Source organism: Arvicola amphibius, chromosome 4 (genome assembly GCF_903992535.2).
Source record: "Arvicola amphibius chromosome 4, mArvAmp1.2, whole genome shotgun sequence".
NCBI classification, from domain to species: domain Eukaryota; kingdom Metazoa; phylum Chordata; class Mammalia; order Rodentia; family Cricetidae; genus Arvicola; species Arvicola amphibius.
The window spans coordinates 128585214-128604380 of NC_052050.1; the positions used below are offsets into that span (position 1 = coordinate 128585214).

Below are 19167 nucleotides of genomic sequence, written 5' to 3' on the forward strand. Positions count from 1 at the left end.
TCCTTTGGCAGCTACATGGTGTTTCCCTGACTCTGCCTACTCTCTCTCTATATCCCTTCCATCCTGGCTATATTCTGCCCTGCTGTAGGCCAAAGAAGCTTTATTCATTAACCAATAAAAGGAACCCCTACATCCTATATATTTACATGTAATAAGCAAGAACATCCAAAAATGAAAACAGCTTGATTTTCTGGAATTAGCAATACTTTAATTTAATTTGCTGTTTGCTACAATTGATTAAAAACCTTCAGGAAACAATCTGGGAGGAAGTTAAGGAGAAAAGATTGGAAGAAGAGTCCTGAGCATTTCCCTGCAGTGTCCACAGATGGAAACTAAGTAATCTGTTGTTCAGTAGAAAGCCAAGGCCTTCCCAAATCACACTGCAAATGCTATTTACCTGTAAAATATATGTTGGTGTGCATAATACATTTTCAAGAACAATACTGAACAAAGTGCACACTGAAAATACTTATAGTAGTATGGAATTGAACATTTTAAATTCATTTTTTCATACAGCATATTTTGATCATGTTTTCCCCTCCCCCAACTCCTAGATCCTTCTAACCTCCCAATATACAACTTTTAATCTTATGGTATCAGTGTCTCCACTCTTCCCCAAAACAGGAACACCAGAAAGCAAGGGACACACACACACACACACACACACACACACACACACACACACAGGCAAAAGACTAATAAGACAAAAAAAAGTCCCAATCAAAACAAAAAATCCACCAAAATGCCATGGAGTTGTTAAATATGGACATTTTATTTGAAAGGATTTCATAGAATTGTTGGAAGCCTTGGTAGGGCGAGCTCTGTTTCCTGCAGAGATGGAAGAGAGAACATTTCTGTTGAAGGGATGGCAGGCACTTGGGTTGCTTCCCTTTGTCCCACAGATTCCCGTGGATGGGGATTGGTCCATGGGGTTCCACCCCCATTTGGGCTGTTAGACATTTTCCTTCCCATGCGTCTGAACACCCGCTGCTTTGGTTTCAGATGATCCCTTTCTTCTTTGCTGGGGAAGGAGAAAGGCACTCTGGAGGTTCTTCCTCAGTATTCCTCATGGGAATCTTGGTGCTTGGGGACAGCAGTGGGCGGGAGGTGACTTTCTGTTGCTGTAAAACGTGCTGGCTTACTGTTTTTCCTTTCCGCCAGGGTTCAGGAGGGGAGGCTGGCGAGGAGGCCATAGAAGGCAGCAGTGGGATTAGCGATCAAACCAGCTTTGCTGTAAACAAACTTCGAGAGCTGAGTGAGAAGCTTGAATATAAAAGGCAAGCTCTAAGTTCTATTCAAAATGCACCAAAACCCGATAAGAAGGTAACTGTCTAGCTTTCAAGGTTGTCTATGAACGTTTGTCCTCTGTGTAAATAGTAGTTTCTATGCTGAGAGCTGTCAGCTTCCTTAAGAATGATGGCCTGGAGCAGATACCTTTCTTAGGTGGTGCTTTCTCAACCTGGAGAGCCTCACAGAATTATGAAAGCAGTGTTTCTCTAAAAGCCAAGAGGATTTAGAGTTTGAAAGTGTTGGGTATTTCCCTATTGGTTGCAATTCTGAACACCTGTTACTCTGGTCCCAAAGAATTTGATTCTTCTCTTTGCTGGGGAAGGGGAAGGGCATTATTAATGTTTATCTGAAAAGTTCTAGGGACTGGAGAGATGGCTCAGCAGTGAAGAGCATTTGCTGCTCTTACAGAGGACCTAGATTCAGTTTCCAGCCCCACATGGCAGCTCACAACTGTCTGTATCCCTAGTTCCAAGGTACCGGACACCCTTGTCTTTCCTCTCCAGGCACCAGGTACATGGACAATGCACAGACTCACATGCCAGCAAACACTCATACATGAAAAATAAAATAAATATGTCTTTGAAAATTAACTTAAAAAGTTAAAATATAGCTGGGCAGTAGTGGCACAGCACTTGGGAAGCAGAGGCAGGTGGATCTCTGTGAGTTCTAGGCCAGCCTGGTCTACAGAGCAAATTCCAGAACTGGCTCCATAGCTATTGAAAAACCTTGTGTTGAAAAAAAAAAAGAATCAAAAAACAAAACAAAGAGAAAAAATATTAACAGTTTGGGGCTGGAGAGATGACCCCATGGGTAAGAAGAGCACCCTTGTTGTTCTTGCAGAGGATCCGGCTTTCGTTCCCAGAATCCACATGGCAGCTAACAGCCACTTTAACTCCAGTTCCAGTAGATTCGATGCCCTCTGTGGTCCCCGTGGGCACTGCATGCATGTGGTACACAGATATACATGCCGACAAAATGTCCATATACATAAAATAAAAATAAATCATATTTTTTTAAAAAAATGTAAACAGTGGGGTAAGGTGCTTGCTGCACAAGTGTGAGAGCTGAGTCTGGGGTCCCTCACCCATGCAGAAACCAGGCATGGTGCTGGCGGAGAAGGGGCGGCTCCATTTAGACAGATAGGCTAGCAGCCTGACAACCAGGCAGTGTGCCCCCCAAAATGATGAACTGCGGGTTCTCAAAGTAATGTGAAGAGTGGTTGAAGAAGACACCCAAGTGTGCAATGCACACATTCATAATGCACATGCGTGCGAGTGCACACACACAAACACACACACACACACACACACACACTTTTCATGAAAAGCAGCTCACAGTTTGGTCCAGTTTTGCTTTTGGTTTGGTTTTGCTTTGGTCTAAAGACAGTTGTCTTTACAATCCAGTGGGGTTTCTAAAGTGGAGGTGTGATTTGTTCTATATGAGTATCCGCCAGCTTTTCCTGAGTGTGCTGAGGAAAACAACTTATAGTAAAATAATTTTGGAGTCTTTGAGGAAAGACACTGGCTAGACTCCTTAGCGCTTTCCCTGGGTGGTTGTGTTCTTCTCTAGAGATGTGAGGGCAAAGGGGACAAGTACCCGGTTCCCAGAGTCATCATAGAAATAGATTGATTCCCCCAACACGGAGCCGGTCCAGTTAGTGTGTGGGAGCGTGGAGGGCCCAGCAGTTTTCCCATGGCATCTCTGACATGATAGACAGGATCCCCTCACAGTGGACCGTGACTCTGCAGTGTGACCTGTTCCTCCAGAGCAGTTGTATTAGTTCTAGGCTACTTCATTTTCAATTCCGCTGTGTTTCTAGGAAGCCATATGAAAGATGAGTTGGAGAGTGTTCAGTGGATTATTTTCTGTTTGGGTCATCGTTTGGGCAGGAGACATTCTTTAGCTTTTCTTGAAAGAATTTCTAATAATTGTGGGCTAAGCATTCTGAGCCATAATCACATGAAAGGTTCTCAAGTGAGTTGGAAGCTTCATTGTTGTGAAGGCTGAATTTGAACACTTCCTCATTTCCTGTTAAATCAAATTGCCCCTGGGCTGTGCAGGGAACCCACCACTCCTGACATACTGTTGTGCTCAGGGCTGGGGTCTCCAGGAGGAGGCTCATTTGCCTTTTAAGTCATTCAGTTTAGGGGCCGGAGAGATGGCTCAAGGGTTAAGAGCACTGACTGCTCTCCAGAGGACCTGGATTCAATTCCCAGCACCCACATGGCAGCTCACAACTGTCTATAACTCCCTTTCCAGGGGACCCAATACCAATACACATAAAGAATAAAAGTAAAAAAACAAAGTGATTCAAGTTGGAAAATATAAAATATGTCTGAGTCATTTTAAAAATTTATTTAATGCAACATCAATATCAAGTCTTCTAGGTCATGAACTTAGGATATCTACAAATATTTGTCATTTTTAATCATTTTATTGGTGTTGTATAGTATGTACTATAGAACTCTCTTCATTTCCTTAGCTAATACTTGAGGATTTTATTCTTCCAGGTGCTGTTTTAGTCCATTCGTCATTAGCGTGTAGGAAGCACAGCTGTTGTGTGTGTTGGCTTCTGTGCTGCTTCTCTGCTGGACTGCAGAGCCTTTGAGCTGTTCTCATAACTCCCAGGTTGTTTGTCTTGTGGTAGATCATTTCCAAGTTGAAGGACGAAATCCTCCTGATAGAGAAAGAGTGTGCAGACCTCCAGCTGCACATGGCGAGAACGGACTGGTGGTGTGAGAACCTGGGCCTGTGGAAAGCAACCATCACCAGTGCAGAGGTATGGCCGCAGCGCAGGTGCTCTGTCTAAACCACAGCTTTCCCCTGGAGACTTAAGAGTGAAGGTCAAAGCCGTGCTCATTCTGTTAGCCCCCTTCGTCTACTACCTTCCTTTCCTCTGTCTTCTCTCCAGTGTGCTCGTGCACGAGGGGAAACTGCCCAGGACTTCATGGAGTGGATCTGAGCTCACTCCACAGCAGTCAGAAACCCCGTGCTTTTGTACACTGAATTGTGAGCATTGAGACAGGAACAGTTAATGCCCTTGGAGTACTGATTTATTTTTTCTGTTATGACTGATAGAAAATGGAAAGTATTTTTAGGAAGTTGGAGATAATAAAAAATGTAACTTTTATTTTTCCATTTTGTTCAGTTAGATCTCAGAAACTCTAAAATCTTTAATAATGAATATTTTTCCTCTTGGTTATTTTTCAAAGGGTTTAAAGGGTACACTTTATACCCCCTCTTACCCATTTGTTTGATCAGTATATGTTGTATAAAATAATAAATTTCATTGTGATGTTTTCATACACATCTATAATGTACCTTGATTGTTTTCGCCCTGATTGGTTTTCTTGTCCCCTGCTCTGTCCCCTTCCATTTGACTACAGAACAATTCCTGTTAGAGGAAGGAGCTCCTAAGCGTTGGCTGCAGCGGTTAGGGCTGATGCCCTTCCCTCCCGAGTGGAGGAGCTGGGGTAGCTAGTCACGCCCACCATCCTTCACTCTAGTAGCAAGGTCGTGAGTGAGCACAGGCACCAAAGTTTTGTTTCTTTCGATAGTACTAATCGTTGTTCTTATCCACGCTCCTCTCTGCCAGTGTCTCAGCAGCTCGACCGGCTGAGTGCAAGGGAGCTTAAATCTCAAACTGTTGTTTTCCTCTAGATAAGGCAAACACGCAGCCTGTTCTCCAGGTGCTGCTCTGAAAGCCACGTGTGAAGGTTCATTAGGTGCCCAGGGGCTCCTGTGAGCACTCCCATTAAACATGGCTACTCTGGCCATGCCCCCATGTCCCGCCAATACAGTGGAGTAGCGTTCCTCCCTCATATGGTGCCTGTGGGTGACCATGAAACCTAGTGTCTCTTGGCTTTTTTAATTCTTCTCTAATTTATGATATTAATTCAGACTTAGAATTAGTATAATTGCCCCATGTGTGCATGTGTGTGTGTGTGTGTGTGTGTGTGTGTGTGTGTGTGTGTGAGAGAGAGAGAGAGAGAGAGAGAGAGAGAGAGAGGTGCAAGCTGGACAGTAAAGGACCCCCACCACAGTAGCTGATCTCTACTTACTATGCCACAAGGCCAGGGTGTCTACACTCTGAGAGGAAAACAAAACCACAAGCACTCACTCCCAGGCTGGTTGAGACTCTTGGCAGAGTTCAGGAGTCCCTGTTATAAACCTGAGGTCTGGGCTCTCTTTTCTTGTTCGTTTCCTTCTTGGGAATGAAGTCTTTCTGACTTCATTTTCTGTTTTGTAACAGAACAAATGCTCCTTATGATTTAGCTCTATTCAGATGATCTCCCCCATTCTAAGATCTGCTGTGTCACATAACATGACCTAATTGCCAGAGAAAGGGAAGATAGATCATTCTTAGGATCCCAGGGTTTAATGAGGACACCGTACAGGGTACACCAGAAAGAGGGCAATTGTGTGTGTTGGGGGGGGGGGTCACTAAAATTCTCTTTTAGTGTCTGCTTATTATGATTTAGTTGTCTGGGTTATTTGTTTCTTTCTTCAAGGTGACAGAAGAGAATGGCGAGCAAATGCCTTGTTACTTTGTCAGGGTAAATCTACAAGAAGTTGGAGGGGTTGAAACTAAGAACTGGACCGTCCCAAGAAGGCTCAGTGAGTTTCAGAATTTACATCGGAAACTTAGTGAGGTACGACTACTCGTGAATACGGACTCGTGATCACAGGACATAGAATTTCTGAGTATGAAGACATTCAAGAATTCACACCATTCATAGAGGAAAAGGGATTACTCTTTCTGCTTATTGTTGTTGCCAGTGCCATAGTGTTTTCAGCCTGACATTTGGAAATTACTCATAGATCAAACAATCTAGTCTACTCCAGACAGACCTTCAGGGCAGATGGTTGTCTGCTTTTCATTATAAATCGCTGTAGAGCCCCAAAGATGTCAGAGACCAGGGATCTAGGACCACTGGATTAAAGCTATGGTCTGTAACCCTTCAATGGGTCCTGAAATCAGTGGTGTGTTAAGGCACTAGGAAGGCAGAGCGTGTAGGATTTCATTGCGTGTACTCCAGGAGTCTGCAGAGTGGAGTGGATGAAAACACCCAGAGCCGGAGAGCACAACCGGCTCCTCAGATGTACATCTCCTGTTTGTGAGGATGAAGGGAGTAGATGCCACTGAGCAAGCAGAAGGATGTGTGGTCAATAGGAAACGCTTCTGTGATTCTGTTGTTGTCAGTAATGAGCGCTGTTTCACTTTGACTTACATATATATGATATATATGTAGATGCAGATATTATAAATGTGTATCATGCTTGTAGAATAGCATAGCAATCTAGTGAGTTCCTGGATTTGCTAGTCAAGGGAACTGACTCCATTGCTTACTTGATTCAGCGTGTGTGCAGAGTGGCCAAGTCAGGGTCAGAACCAGTTTGTTTTTCCTGCTTTTCCTCTAGAGGTGATTTCACTTTCTACCAAAGACAAGTTCCTTTTATCACAGCAGTGAAAACCTCTGCAGTCATTTCACTTTGAATTCCAGGCCGTTTTTCTCTTGCCTAGAATGAACCAACACTGGAGAAGCCCTCCTTTCTCTTTTACCAACGAAAGACATGTTTCCTTTAGCTTTGTCTCCTGGGGTGATTTCTAACACTTTTTTTTAGATGTAAGAATTATTTATTTTATTTTTTATTCTTCTCTCATATAGTGTAACTCAACTATGGTATCCCGTCCCTCTTCTCCCAACCCGACTCTTCCATATCCCATCTCCCCCAGATCCATTCCTCCTCTCTTCCCTTTAGAAAAGAGCAGACCTCCCAGGAATATCAACCAAACATGGCATAGCAATGTTTATAATAAAACTAGGCACATCCCTTCTATTAAGACTGGACGAGGCAACCCAGTAGGAGGAAAAGGATCCCCCAAATAGACAAAAGAGTCAGAGACAGCCCCCACACCCGCTGTTAGGAGTCCTACAGGAACACCAAGCTACACAATCATAACATATATGCAGAGGACATAGGTCAGACTCATACAGACTTGCTGATTGTCAGTTGAGTTTCTGTGAGCCTCTATGACCCCTGGTTAGTTGATTCTGTGGGCTGTTTTTATTGTAGGGTCTAGACCCCTTTGACTCCTCCAATTCTTCCCCATTCTCTTCTGCAGGATTCCCCAAGCTCTGCCTTATGTTTGGCTGTGGGTCTCTGCATCTGCTCAGATGCTGGATGAAGCCTCATGATGATTATGCTAGGCTCCATTCTATGAGTATAGCAGGGTGTCGTTAGGAATCAGATTTCTAACCCTCTTAATTGAGGAGTTTCTGAATAACAACTTGTCAAGTGCTTTTAAAAAATGGCAGCCAAACTGGGCATCATAAATGCTGCAGCATTTCTCACCTTGACTGCAGTTACTCTATGACTGGAAAGCAAAGCATTTATCCCAATGTAAAAATGAATTCTTCCAGTAGTTACTGGGTAAAGCTAGCACTGTGGAGACTTGCGCTGCTTTCCGTGGGACAAGCCACAAAAAAGCAAAGCTAAGTGTCAACCTCGTTTGTTAGCAAAAACAAAAGAGGAAAATAAATTTTGACGTAAAATGTATTTGCAAAATAATTGTTCTTAAAATGGTAATTATACCAAAACATTATGCTATTTGAATGAAACTGTATAAAATCCATGTGTGGTTTTGTGACTGTCGTTCCCCATCTGGACCGATGGTTGGACACCTTATTCCCTTTTCACTTGCCACCCTGGGTGCCCTGTAGTGAGGACCCGCTTGTCTAACATATGTAAGCAGTAGAAGTATATTTCCGATCTCACTGCCTGTTTGCTTCTCTAAAACTTCAGAGCGCTGCTGCAAGGATAAAATGCTTATCGTACATCCCATAGAATGTGGGACTCCATCCACAAAAGGAGGCCTGTTGTTATTATTACTAATATATTTAGTCTGTGGTTTCCTTTGAAAAGCAGTTACTAGAGCTACAACCTATGTTTTGTTTCCTTTTTATCTCCCTCCCCCACCCCAAAGAAGATAGAAACACATCTTCCAGTAGAAAAACTTGTGTTCTGGGCTTCCTGTCCCTCCAGGGTCTCTGAGCCTGATTACAGTGTGTGCATTTTAGCTGGGTGTGGTGGTACATGCCAGTGATCCCAGCATTAGGCAGACTGAGAAAGGAAAATCACAAGCTCCAGGTCTACCAGACTATGCTGTGAGAGCCTGTCTCCAGAGGTGGGGAGAAGGGCAGAGGAATAGATGTAAGAGGGGGCTATTTGGTTTGTTCTAGCTATAACTATAAACTTTCTTAAGATGAAAATGTAATTTCAAAAGAGTGACATTTAATCTTTTCCACCTACAGTGTGTCCCTTCTTTAAAAAAAGTCCAGTTGCCTTCTCTCAGTAAGCTGCCTTTCAAATCTATAGATCACAAGTTTCTGGAAAAGTCAAAGAATCAGTTAAATAAGTTTTTACAGGTAAGCAAGTGGGGGATTTTGGGTGCTAAGGGTGAGACTGTCTATTTGTCGTAGACTGCCACCGTCCCAGGAGCGCGCTAGTTTGCCTCTTGTTTTCTCTAGCCACCCCCAGTTTGTATTACCAGCACCACACAGGTGTCCCCCATCTCTACACCTTCCCCAGAGATGACTCTCCCACTCATTATATCCTTCAGGGGCAATGGCTTCCTTTGGCTTGTTTCCTTTAAACCTGTTCTCTTACGACACTGGGTACAAAACATTTTTGTCGTCGTGTTGCTGATCGGTACTGTAACGACATTAGCTCACACATAAAGTTGATTTATGGCAAGGTGTGTTGGTGAACACATTTAATCCCAGCACCTGGGAGATGGAGGCAGATGGGTTTCAGTGAGCTCAAGTCCTGTCTGATCTATATAGTGAGTTCCAGGCCAGCCAGGGCTACATAGTGAGACTTTGTCTCAAAAAAACAAATACAAAAACGAAACAAAACAACCATAACCCTTGGGTTTATGGTCTGTTCTTTCTCCTAGGCCAGATAAGTGTGGACATAACTCCAGGGCTTCAGGCTAAGGACCAGTGTAAACAGTTCCATAATTGTATAAACAGTCACTCTTGAAAGGGGTGACACATCTCCTGCTGGGCAAGGAGAACACAGCCATTAAAGGTCCTTTGTGGTAGCCACGTGTAATATGCAAATTTTAAATAGGTTAAATGCAGATGAGTAAATTTGTCTTTGAAAAGCAGTAGCCCCGGAGATCTTGAGTGGTGTGTAAAATAAAAATTTTATGGCTTCAAGCAGCACCGAGCACCGTTTGCATACTTTGTCCACTGGCTAAGGTTTTCAGCAATGTCTTTTGCAGTTAAGACCTCTGACAGTGTTCCTATGCAGTTTATTTCTGAGATAAAAGGCAGCCATTTTGTGTGGAATTATGGTGAAAGTGAGTGCATAACATAGCTTGCTGTGCCTGCCTTGCCTGGCTGTAGCTCGCAGCAGCCCAGATAGTTTTCTGTGTAGCAGTGATTAGTTTTCCTCTTCCACAGAACCTGCTCTCGGATGACAGACTGTGTCAGAGCGAAGCACTTTATGCCTTCTTGAGCCCTTCTCCTGACTACCTCAAGGTCATTGACGTGCAGGGGAAAAAGAACTCCTTCTCCTTATCTTCCTTTCTGGAGAAACTTCCTCGAGACTTCTTCTCCCATCAGGAGGTGAGCCAGTCAAAGGTGGTCCCACTTTAGTGTATAGGAGACAGTTCTTGAATGGTGTTTGAAGGAAGAGCTGTTTCTTGAAGGCAAAGGTTTTCAATGATCACTTTCACATTTGGGAGTTAATCACTTGCAAGAATTACAAAACAGAAACAGGAGGATAACTAGGTGGGTAAGTGCACTGTCTGCAGTCTCAGCAGGTGCCTCAGGATGGTGACCAGAGTAAAGCATCAAGGGAGAAAGTTGGTGTGGGTCTGAGGTCTCAGGTGTGTCTGGGATAGTGGGCAGATCATCACACTAGACTGACAGGTGTCTGTAATGTGCGGATGGAAGATGAGGCAAAGGGGCCATGGCAGGGTAGGGGCCAAAGCTTCACTCTTGGGTGTGAAGAACCATGGAGCATATTGAATCTGGAAGAACCTGGCAGCAGTGTGTATGATAAAGCAGTCACCGGAGAGACAGCAAACGTGTTCAGTCTCATAGTCTGAACCTCAGGGTTAAGGTGTGTTTGGACCACCTGTTCGGGGCTCTCTAGCAAATTAGAAGAGACCAGCCTCAAACTTGGCTGCTTCTTAGTCTATTACTAGATGGTACGAACTCTTTATCAGGATGGTTTATTGAGGTGGCACAGGAAGACTATGAACAAAAGTGTGGTGCTTTGTTGTACTCTGAGTTGGGAAAGAAATGCCCACATCTCTCTTCAGTCTCTGAGTGAACCCCCTGCCTCTGAAGCTCCTCTACCACCTCCCTTCTCCGTGTCTGTTTAGAGCTGGCTAACTCTCCTCCATTACCCCGTCTTAGGATACACAGTGACTTGGTGACTGTGAAATTGCTTTCTAACAGTGAGTGTTGTGGCTGCTTCTCAGTGCTCACCTTCTCAGCCTCTTTGAAGCATTTCATGTTCTTGGACCAGTGTGAAGCTGGGAAGCTTTAGAGAACTCCTTGTGCTTCCAAGGAGCTGACTGCTCATCTGAGAACACCCAAAGACCTATCATTAGTCTGGTAGCTGGTTCTACAAGCTCAACTTTCTTTTTTTAATTTTATTAAAACTTCTTCATATATTTCTATCATATTTTTCTCCCTCCCCAACTCCTTCCAGATCCTTTCCTACCTCCCTATCCACCCAACATCATGTACCCCCCTTTCCAAAGCAACAACACACCAACAAAAATCCCAGCTCTTTGAGCCTTGAGAGAGATTTGATGAAGACATCCCATTTAGGACTGAGTGTTCCAATGTGTCTTACTCTCTGCACATGTCCAGTTTGGGTCTCTGGGTTAATTACCATCACTGCAAGAAGGAACTTCTCTGATGAGGGTAGAGTAATGCACAGATCTGTCATTAGTAGTCATTTTATTGCTGTGTTTGTTTAGATAAGTAATAGTAGTAGGTTTTCCCCATAGGCCCATCATCTGTGTACTCTCAGTTATTTTGGCCTATTTAGCAGTGTCACATATGGGTTCCATTTCATGTAGTGGGCCATAAATCCAATATACCAAAAGAAAAAGAAAAAGGTTGGTTACTCCCATAACACTTACGCCACTCTTGTACCGATATGTCATTCAGGCCGGTTCCTGTTGTAGACCTCAGGGTTTTTAGCTGGGTGATATTGATAACTACCTTTCTTGTCTGGTCTCATGCAGAGTATCTTCCAGCACAATGAATATTAGTCAGTAGTGGTGAAGCTTCTAGTTAGAAACCAGCTCAACTTCTCTGTGTTCAATGACATAAGTAAGGGTTGTTTTCAGCCATAGGGCCTACCATCATGTTGTGGTGAGTAACCAATAGCCTTGACAATACCATGTGGTGTATGGGTGATCATTCCTGATACTGAAGGTTTTGCTTTCACCTTTGGTTTCTTTGTGGACATTAAAATAACCATCTTTAGCTGTCTTCACTGCCTAGGATTTGGGCAGCACTTCATCTCTTACAAAAACTGCCATTCCTGTGTATGTCAGTCTCTGCTGACCACTGTGGGCCACTAAGATTTGGGACCTTACTGCACTCATGCGCACCAGCTTGGTGCCTGGCGTCTAATGTGTAAACTGAAATATGCTGGCATGTAAATCAGGAAATGAGACTATCTAAAGTATACAGTAGATGTTTGAAACAGAACTTTAAAAATACCTCAATTTCCTTAGAATGCATATATTTTTTAAGAGCAGTGAACTTTAAAAACCATTTTAGTTAGAAGTCTTTCAAATGGAAAAAATAAAACGTCATCCTCTTTAGAAAACTATATTACTAATTCCGTGGTTATTTAAAGAGTTATTAAGCTTTGATTCTGGCTATAGAGTCAGGCTATTCCCTGAGGGTAGAAGTAGTTTATCCTCCAACTTGAACATGGATAGATTTAAAAGTTTAAAAGTCAAGCAACAGAAAAAGGCCAGAATGAAGTAGAGTCTGTACTCGATAGAGGAAGTCAGCTCTGTATCGTGTACTGAGTTCCTGGGTAACCTGCCGCTGCCTTTGGTGTTGTTATACCCCAGGAGGAGATGGACGAAGACAGCGACTTGTCAGATTATGGGGACGATGTGGATGGGAAGAAGGAGGCCTTGGCTGAGCCGTGCTTCATGCTGATCGGGGAGATTTTTGAACTCCGAGGAAGTAAGTTTCTTTGATGGCTAGAGATATGTTTACCACCCCTCTCCTCCTGCATGATTCCATGTGGTCATTCACCCCATAAGTGCTTTAATGTGCCAGCTGCTTTAAAGACAATGCAAGGGTTGTACTTCATGCTTGGTGCTGAAGGCACACCCTTAGGACAGAGAATTTCTGTCTTCCTGAAACTTGGGTTCCTGGTTTACTCTGCATTGTGTGCCTCTGAATTTAAAAAGAGAGAATGCTTTGAACTCTTTTCATGTGACTCAGTGTAGCTTCATTGTCTCATCACCAAAAGTTATTCTTAAAAATTATTTGCATAGCCTATTATTAAAGGTGCAGTTTTGATGCCAGAGTGGTATTGTAGATATATATGTATACATATATAATATACATATTTAATATGTGTATATGCTTAATATATGAAGGTTCAGTGTAGATTAATTTCAATAACTGAAGTTAAAGCTAAAATAAACTTTAGAAATGGAAGCTCGGTGTATTAAGAAATTCTCATGATAAAATAGCATCCAAATATTAAACTCTTTCAAATGAAGAATTTGCAGTCTTGTCGTATTTTATATTATTTTAAGATAGTCGCTGATCTTTAATATGATTCAATATATTCGGAAAACAATAGTATTCCACTCAGTCTTTCTTTTCTTTAATGGAGTCTTACCCACAAATCTGTGAGTCTTCCCGCTTCCCACAGAAGTGGGAGCAGTGCACATGCAGCATTCTATCTGGTTGCATCAGTGTGTTCTTCTCTAGAAACTCAGAGACAAAAGCACACCATGAATGTGTCAGAGCCGATCACAGCCTTAGCAGGCTCTAAATGCTGGCATTTTAGCCTGCGCATCCTTGGTCGAATGGGTGTTTGGCTTTGTCAGTGACATTTCCGAGAGGAATAAATAGAACGGCCTTGATACTGAGATGTGATGCGTTTGCCATCAGCAGACTCCTCAGGCGGCTGCAGCTGTCTCTGCTTTAAACAAACAAGGCTTTAAAAGGAGGCCAGGGCCCTTTGGGCAGGGGGAGCTGGGGAGCCAAGGGAGAACCAGAGGGGTAGAGTGCGGAGATGCAGTGATGGCCCAGAGCTGGGCCGGATGTTTTGGTTCCTGTTCGTGTTCAGAATACAGAAGGGCCTAGTAAGGCATATTTTTATTTTAAAACCCTCAACTGTCAGGCATCCTTCCTAGAGTTCCATCTGTGATTAGACCCGCTGGCTACGAACTACCTCTCTCCTGACCTAGAAAGGCCAAGCAAAGTTATCATCATGAACAGAAATGTTCATTGTAGCCTAAAGGCCAGCCTAAAATAAACACATACTTGGTGCTATTCCAGAAACTTTCACACTGAAGGTTCAGGCATTGCTGAGGCATGGCTCTGAATCCACGGGTTGACTTTCATTGGTGGGGGAGGGCGGTTAGTTTTTTTAGCTAGGCCTTGAGAATCACTCAGAAGTTATTTAGGAATGGCCTTGATGCTTTGGTGTGTCGGCTCTGTCAATCATTGCTCGTGTATGGTCGCCCTGGGGAAAGCGTCTTTGGGAATCTACTCCTCTTAACTTTCACTACCCTACGCAGGTGGCCTGGACCTTTGTTGCCAGGTCTGAATGTTTCACTTCTTCCTGTGTCAATAGTCAAATGTAGATATCAGGGGCTAGAGATGAAAATACAAATTTAGAAAATTAGTTTGTATTCAAATTTATGAAGATAAAAATATCACCAGTTTTTTTGCCTTCTTTTGTTTACATTGATATTCAACACCTATGAAATTCTCTGTGGTAGTAATAAAAGTTGTGATGGGCAGAAGCCCTCGTGCACAGAAAGCACCTTTAGGGATGGAGGAATACAAGCACTCTTCAATCTCATCCTCTTCCAGTGGAGGAGCCCGAAGTATGCCCAGCTGCTCTGGAAAGAGTTGCAGGAAAGGGATTCCCATGTTATTCAGGACCATGGTCTTCACTGTTTCCTTTCTTGCCCCCCACACATAAGATTTAAAAGTACAGTGTTGAGCAGACTCGAGAACTCAGAGGGGGAAGCTAGACCATCGCTTCACTCATAGCTGGTCATGTCTGTCAGCGTTTGCACACAGACATTTCTCATTGAGAACTCTGCTAGAAAACTGGAAGCAGAAAGCCAGGCAGAAGTCTCCAACATTAACTGCACTGTCTGCCCCCCGGGGGCCAGGCATGCCATCAGCAGCCCAGGGAGATAGCTGGAATTCTTTTCTTTGTTCTGTCTGGTCCTGCTGGACTTGTTTCTCTCCCAACTGTGATCCCATAATCATTCAGAGGCTTAATATTAATTATAATTGTTTGGCCGTAGACTCAGGCTTCCTACTGGCTAACTCTACATATAAATGAACCCATTTCTAATAATCTGTGTATCACCACGTGCCCCGTGGCTTACTGGTGATGCTCTGGCATCTTATCTCTACTGTGACTGCTGGCATCTCCCCGACTCTGCCTTCTTACTCCCTGTCTCTGCTTGGATTTCCTACCTAGCCTATTCTGCCTTGCAGTAGGCCAAATCAGTTTCTTTATTAACCAATGGTGATACAAAATATTCACAGCATACAGAAGGGCATCCCACATCACAGGGCATAGAAAGTAAAGTATTATTTCAGCTTTTTATTAGGCAGAATAAAAGAAAAAAATAAAAGAATAAAAGAAAAAAGAGGGGGAAGATCCTCTTAAATTTCACCTCTCTATTTGCCTATTGAAAAATGAAAGCTTATTCAAGAGTTTCCTGAGCAGGCCTTTGCTAACTCATACCCGGTCTCCAGAAGTGGAGCCAGTGGTTGATGCTGAGATTCGGACAGAATCAAATGTCACGACTGTATGCTTCATTCAGCTGTAAAATCATGATGCTTGTAATATCCTGTGGTAAATATTTTCTTCTGGTTTATATTTTAGTGTTTAAATGGGTGCGAAGAACATTAATTGCTCTCGTTCAGGTCACTTTTGGAAGAACCATCAACAAGTGAGTTGTACAGAATTAATGTTTGAATCCATGTGTTGCTACCCTTTGTCTGAATGTTGAATTCTTTTTTAACAGAAAGTCTCCTTCTTTTGTGTTTGTTTCTGACATGATTCTGAGGCTGCGTGAGGAAGCAGAGTTCTGAATTTCTCTTGCAGCATGCATGGTAATTAGATGACAAAAAAATGTGCTAGCTCCATGCTGGCCAGTGAGGGTCAGAAGGCTGCTCTGGAAAAGTTCCATTTGGATCATGGAGAGCCTTGGGTATTTTGTTGTCAGGACTCAGGCTATGATTTAGCCACCAGGAAAGTAAGATACTCTCCAGAGGGCAAGTATTTACTCAAAGAGAAATACAAAGCATATATCGGTTTTTAGAGTTGAAATCGTGTTAAAGTGTTAATTCTTCTTTACATGTGGACATCCATGGTGGAGGGCTGTGTCTGCGCACAGTAACACCATAAGCCCCTTTTAGATCCTAGCCTGCATTGCAGCATCCACTTACAGAGAAGCATTTTTACATGTAATCTTCTATGGGGCGTTTTCAAGTTGTTTACAGAAGTGTTCCACGTCTGGCTTTTGTTCGTGAAGGCTCTGGGTCTACTGTGAGAACTCATAGTCACTCAGCATTACTTGCTGAGAAGGTGCAGGGCGTGCCATCAGCAGAGGTCAGGGCAAACAGTGCAGGCGGTCTTTATCAGAGGTGCTCTAACGCCTCAGCTTCTTCTTATGAGGAGACGGAACCGAGAGATGGCGTGACTTTCCCCATGTCCCCAGTACACTGTTCATCCAGTAGACTAACCTGGCTTCCAGGCTGTGACTCCTGTTTCACATTAGCCCTGCGCCTGGAATTTACAACCGCCATTGTCAGCTTCTTTTAAATAACCATGCAAAATACAGATCTCCAGGAGATTAGCATTAGGATTTTCTGCAGAACAGAAATGTGAGTGGATGTCTAAGAATTTTAAAAATAAATCACTGTTTTTGGACTGTTGAACATTGGTGAGATGTTAATGTGATAGTTTTATTATGTAAATTTATACAGTTTTATAGGAAATACTATAAATGTATTTTAATACATATTAATATAATACTGAAATGTATTGATTTATACATAGAATGTGCTTTCTTGGTGGTCACAACAAATACTTCTGTTTTATTTCTAGAGTTAAAAAAAACATAGTTTAAGTCATCCATCAGATGTATAGTTAAGTTAGTAGTAACATTTAATCAGAGAAAGAGCCCATTTAACGTATTGTTTATGTCTTGGGAAAACCTCATTAGCACTGAGAGGCTGTAGAGAAATTTTCAGGTGCCTTCTTTTCCCTCATACTTGAGCTCACTCGTATGTTTCCTGGTCAGATTCAGCGAATCATGCACTTGCCGTGTTCCTCTAGTGACTTTGGCGCCGGCTCATACAGTGGGCAGCTGTGCTTGTGCGCGAGTGTAGTCAGGCAGTTTGCATGGCGCCTGAGAGCCTCTTGGAGGGAACTTCCAGCTTTTAGATCCTAACCCATCCATTGATGAATGCCTTCTGAGAATAGAGTATATCGTTTTTTAAAACTTCATTCAAGCAATATATTTTTTCTTTTAAAAGACAAATCCGGGATACAGTGAACTGGATATTCAGTGAGCAAATGTTGGTTTACTACATCAATACCTTCCGGGATGCTTTTTGGCCCAATGGGGTATTGGCGCCGCCAACTAGAATCAGAAGCGAAGCACAAAGTCAGGAGACAAAACAAAGAGCACAGCAGAAGCTTCTCGAGAACATTCCAGGTGAGGCCCTCGCGAGAGAGACTCGAACGAACGTTTGCACTGTGGGCAGGTGCCCTGTGCCTCCCTGGAGGCGGCTTCCCACCCTCTGCTGAGAAGACCCTAAAGAACAGATTTTATGCTATAAATTTACCATGAAACTTTAGAAATGTGCTTAAAACACATTTATTTTAATTATTAAAGAGTAGCAAATGCTAAAATTGTAGCCTTCATAAATGCCCATTGGTAAAGAGAGTCCCTGAGAGACATGCCTCTGCGTGCCTGGGGGAGATTATCTGGTTTGGGTTAATCCAGGTAGGGAGACCCACCTTATGCTTAAGTGGTCCTCTCCCCTGGGGTGAGGTCCGATCTGAATCTGAAGGAGAAAGTGAGCTGACACCAGCATCCATCCCCTGCTCCCTGGCTCCTGACTGTGGAGACAACATGAGCAGCCTCCTCAGGCTCCAGATGTTGTGAATTCCTCTCCATGCTGGACTGCACCTCAAAGTGTGAGCCAAAACAAGCCCTTTATCTCTCTATGGGCTTTGTCGAGAGTATTTTATCATGGACCACAGGAAAAGTAGCAAACAACCCAACATGCCCCAGGCCCTAAGCAGTGCACTAAACGTACAAAACTTTGTTTTCCCAGATACACTTCAGAGCCTTGTTGGGCAGCAAAACGCCCGCCATGGTATAATAAAAATATTCAAGGCGCTGCAAGAAAGAAGAGCCAATAAGCACCTGTTGTATGTGAGTAGGCGAGCCCCAGGGAACTTTCGTTTTTGGATTTATGTTTCTGTTAGCAAATTAGGATAACTCTTAATCCTCCATATTCTCAATACTTTTATGACTTAAAACTCGGAGCCTGGTTTTTTTCTGCTTCATTTTTGCCTCTCCTCCCATTTGATGAAGAAGCATAAAGGGGACATAACAATCCTCTTCACACGCTGAGTTCTCCGTGACTTCTGATTCAGTGTCTCTGCATGACTTAGAGTTTTTGTTATTTTAGCAAAGGAAACCTTTTCTGATTAGAATTACTAATATCAGGCAGGTGTGGTAGTACATGCCTATAATCCAAGTACTCAGGAGGTAGAGGCCAGTGTGGGCTACATGACACCCCCCCCCAAAAGCTAAACCAAAGGAAAAACACCATTATTAAGTGTCACAGACAGTTGGATGTGTCTAATAGACCATTGAAATAAATAGAGTTTCTGTTGTCTGAACTCTTTTGAGAGCCTCTCGTTTATTGAGAATAATCTTAGAACACAGATTTTGAGTAAACCCTGACCCGGCCCCTTGTCTGCTTCTCCTCTGCGGCACAGGTACTGATGGAGCTGCTGCTGGCTGAGCTGTGTCCCGAGCTGAGAGCTCACTTGGATCAATTCAAAGCTGGTCAAGCCTGAGATCGCACACACCAACCACCAGAGAAATGTCTGTGTAATAATAGACATGAAACATTTTCCTCTTTTCCACAGAGGGCCCGACAAGAACCACACTGATCTTTGTTTCCGTGCCTCCCTCTAGTTTTACGTGAAAGATGCGGAATCGGAGGGGGACGGACTGATGTGGTGGCAGGCAGCAGAGAAGCAAACTGATGCTTACTGGTTTTTACGGAAATGATATAAGTACTCTAAAGCTCAATTTGCTGATTGAAATACAAGTGTTAATATGTGATAAGAACATAGGAAATATTTTAAATATTTATGAGAACAGTTTTGTTGTTAAATGACAAACTCTGAATATTGTACAGTTAATCTCCTCGCTGAGAACTCTGAACATTCCTGTTTCTCGTGTATTGAAGAATAGTGCGATGCTTGATGTATAGTGTTTGTGAAAATTTTATTGTCTTTATTTTTACCAAAGATTTCCCATAGTTTGAAGCATTTGAAGCAATAAAATTTAAAAATGAA

At 43.0% G+C, this 19167-nt stretch overlaps 1 protein-coding gene across 2 annotated transcripts in view; it reads left to right on the top strand.

The window, feature by feature from the left end:
* Positions 1-19167, top strand: part of Snx25 (sorting nexin 25) — a 100821-nt gene extending 81654 nt beyond the window's left edge. The window contains exons 10-20 of one of the 2 annotated variants that reach the window (XM_038328029.2): positions 1162-1323; positions 3938-4069; positions 5802-5942; positions 8607-8720; positions 9762-9926; positions 12413-12530; positions 15442-15508; positions 17100-17281; positions 17907-18007; positions 18580-18688; positions 18782-19167. In XM_038328029.2, coding sequence (XP_038183957.1) covers positions 1162-1323; positions 3938-4069; positions 5802-5942; positions 8607-8720; positions 9762-9926; positions 12413-12530; positions 15442-15508; positions 17100-17281; positions 17907-18007; positions 18580-18660 — 1263 coding nt within the window. In that variant the 3' untranslated portion in view covers positions 18661-18688; positions 18782-19167. Of the gene's footprint in view, positions 1-1161; positions 1324-3937; positions 4070-5801; positions 5943-8606; positions 8721-9761; positions 9927-12412; positions 12531-15441; positions 15509-17099; positions 17282-17906; positions 18008-18579 lie in introns of both variants that reach the window. The other variant, XM_038328028.2, reaches the window with a different exon arrangement.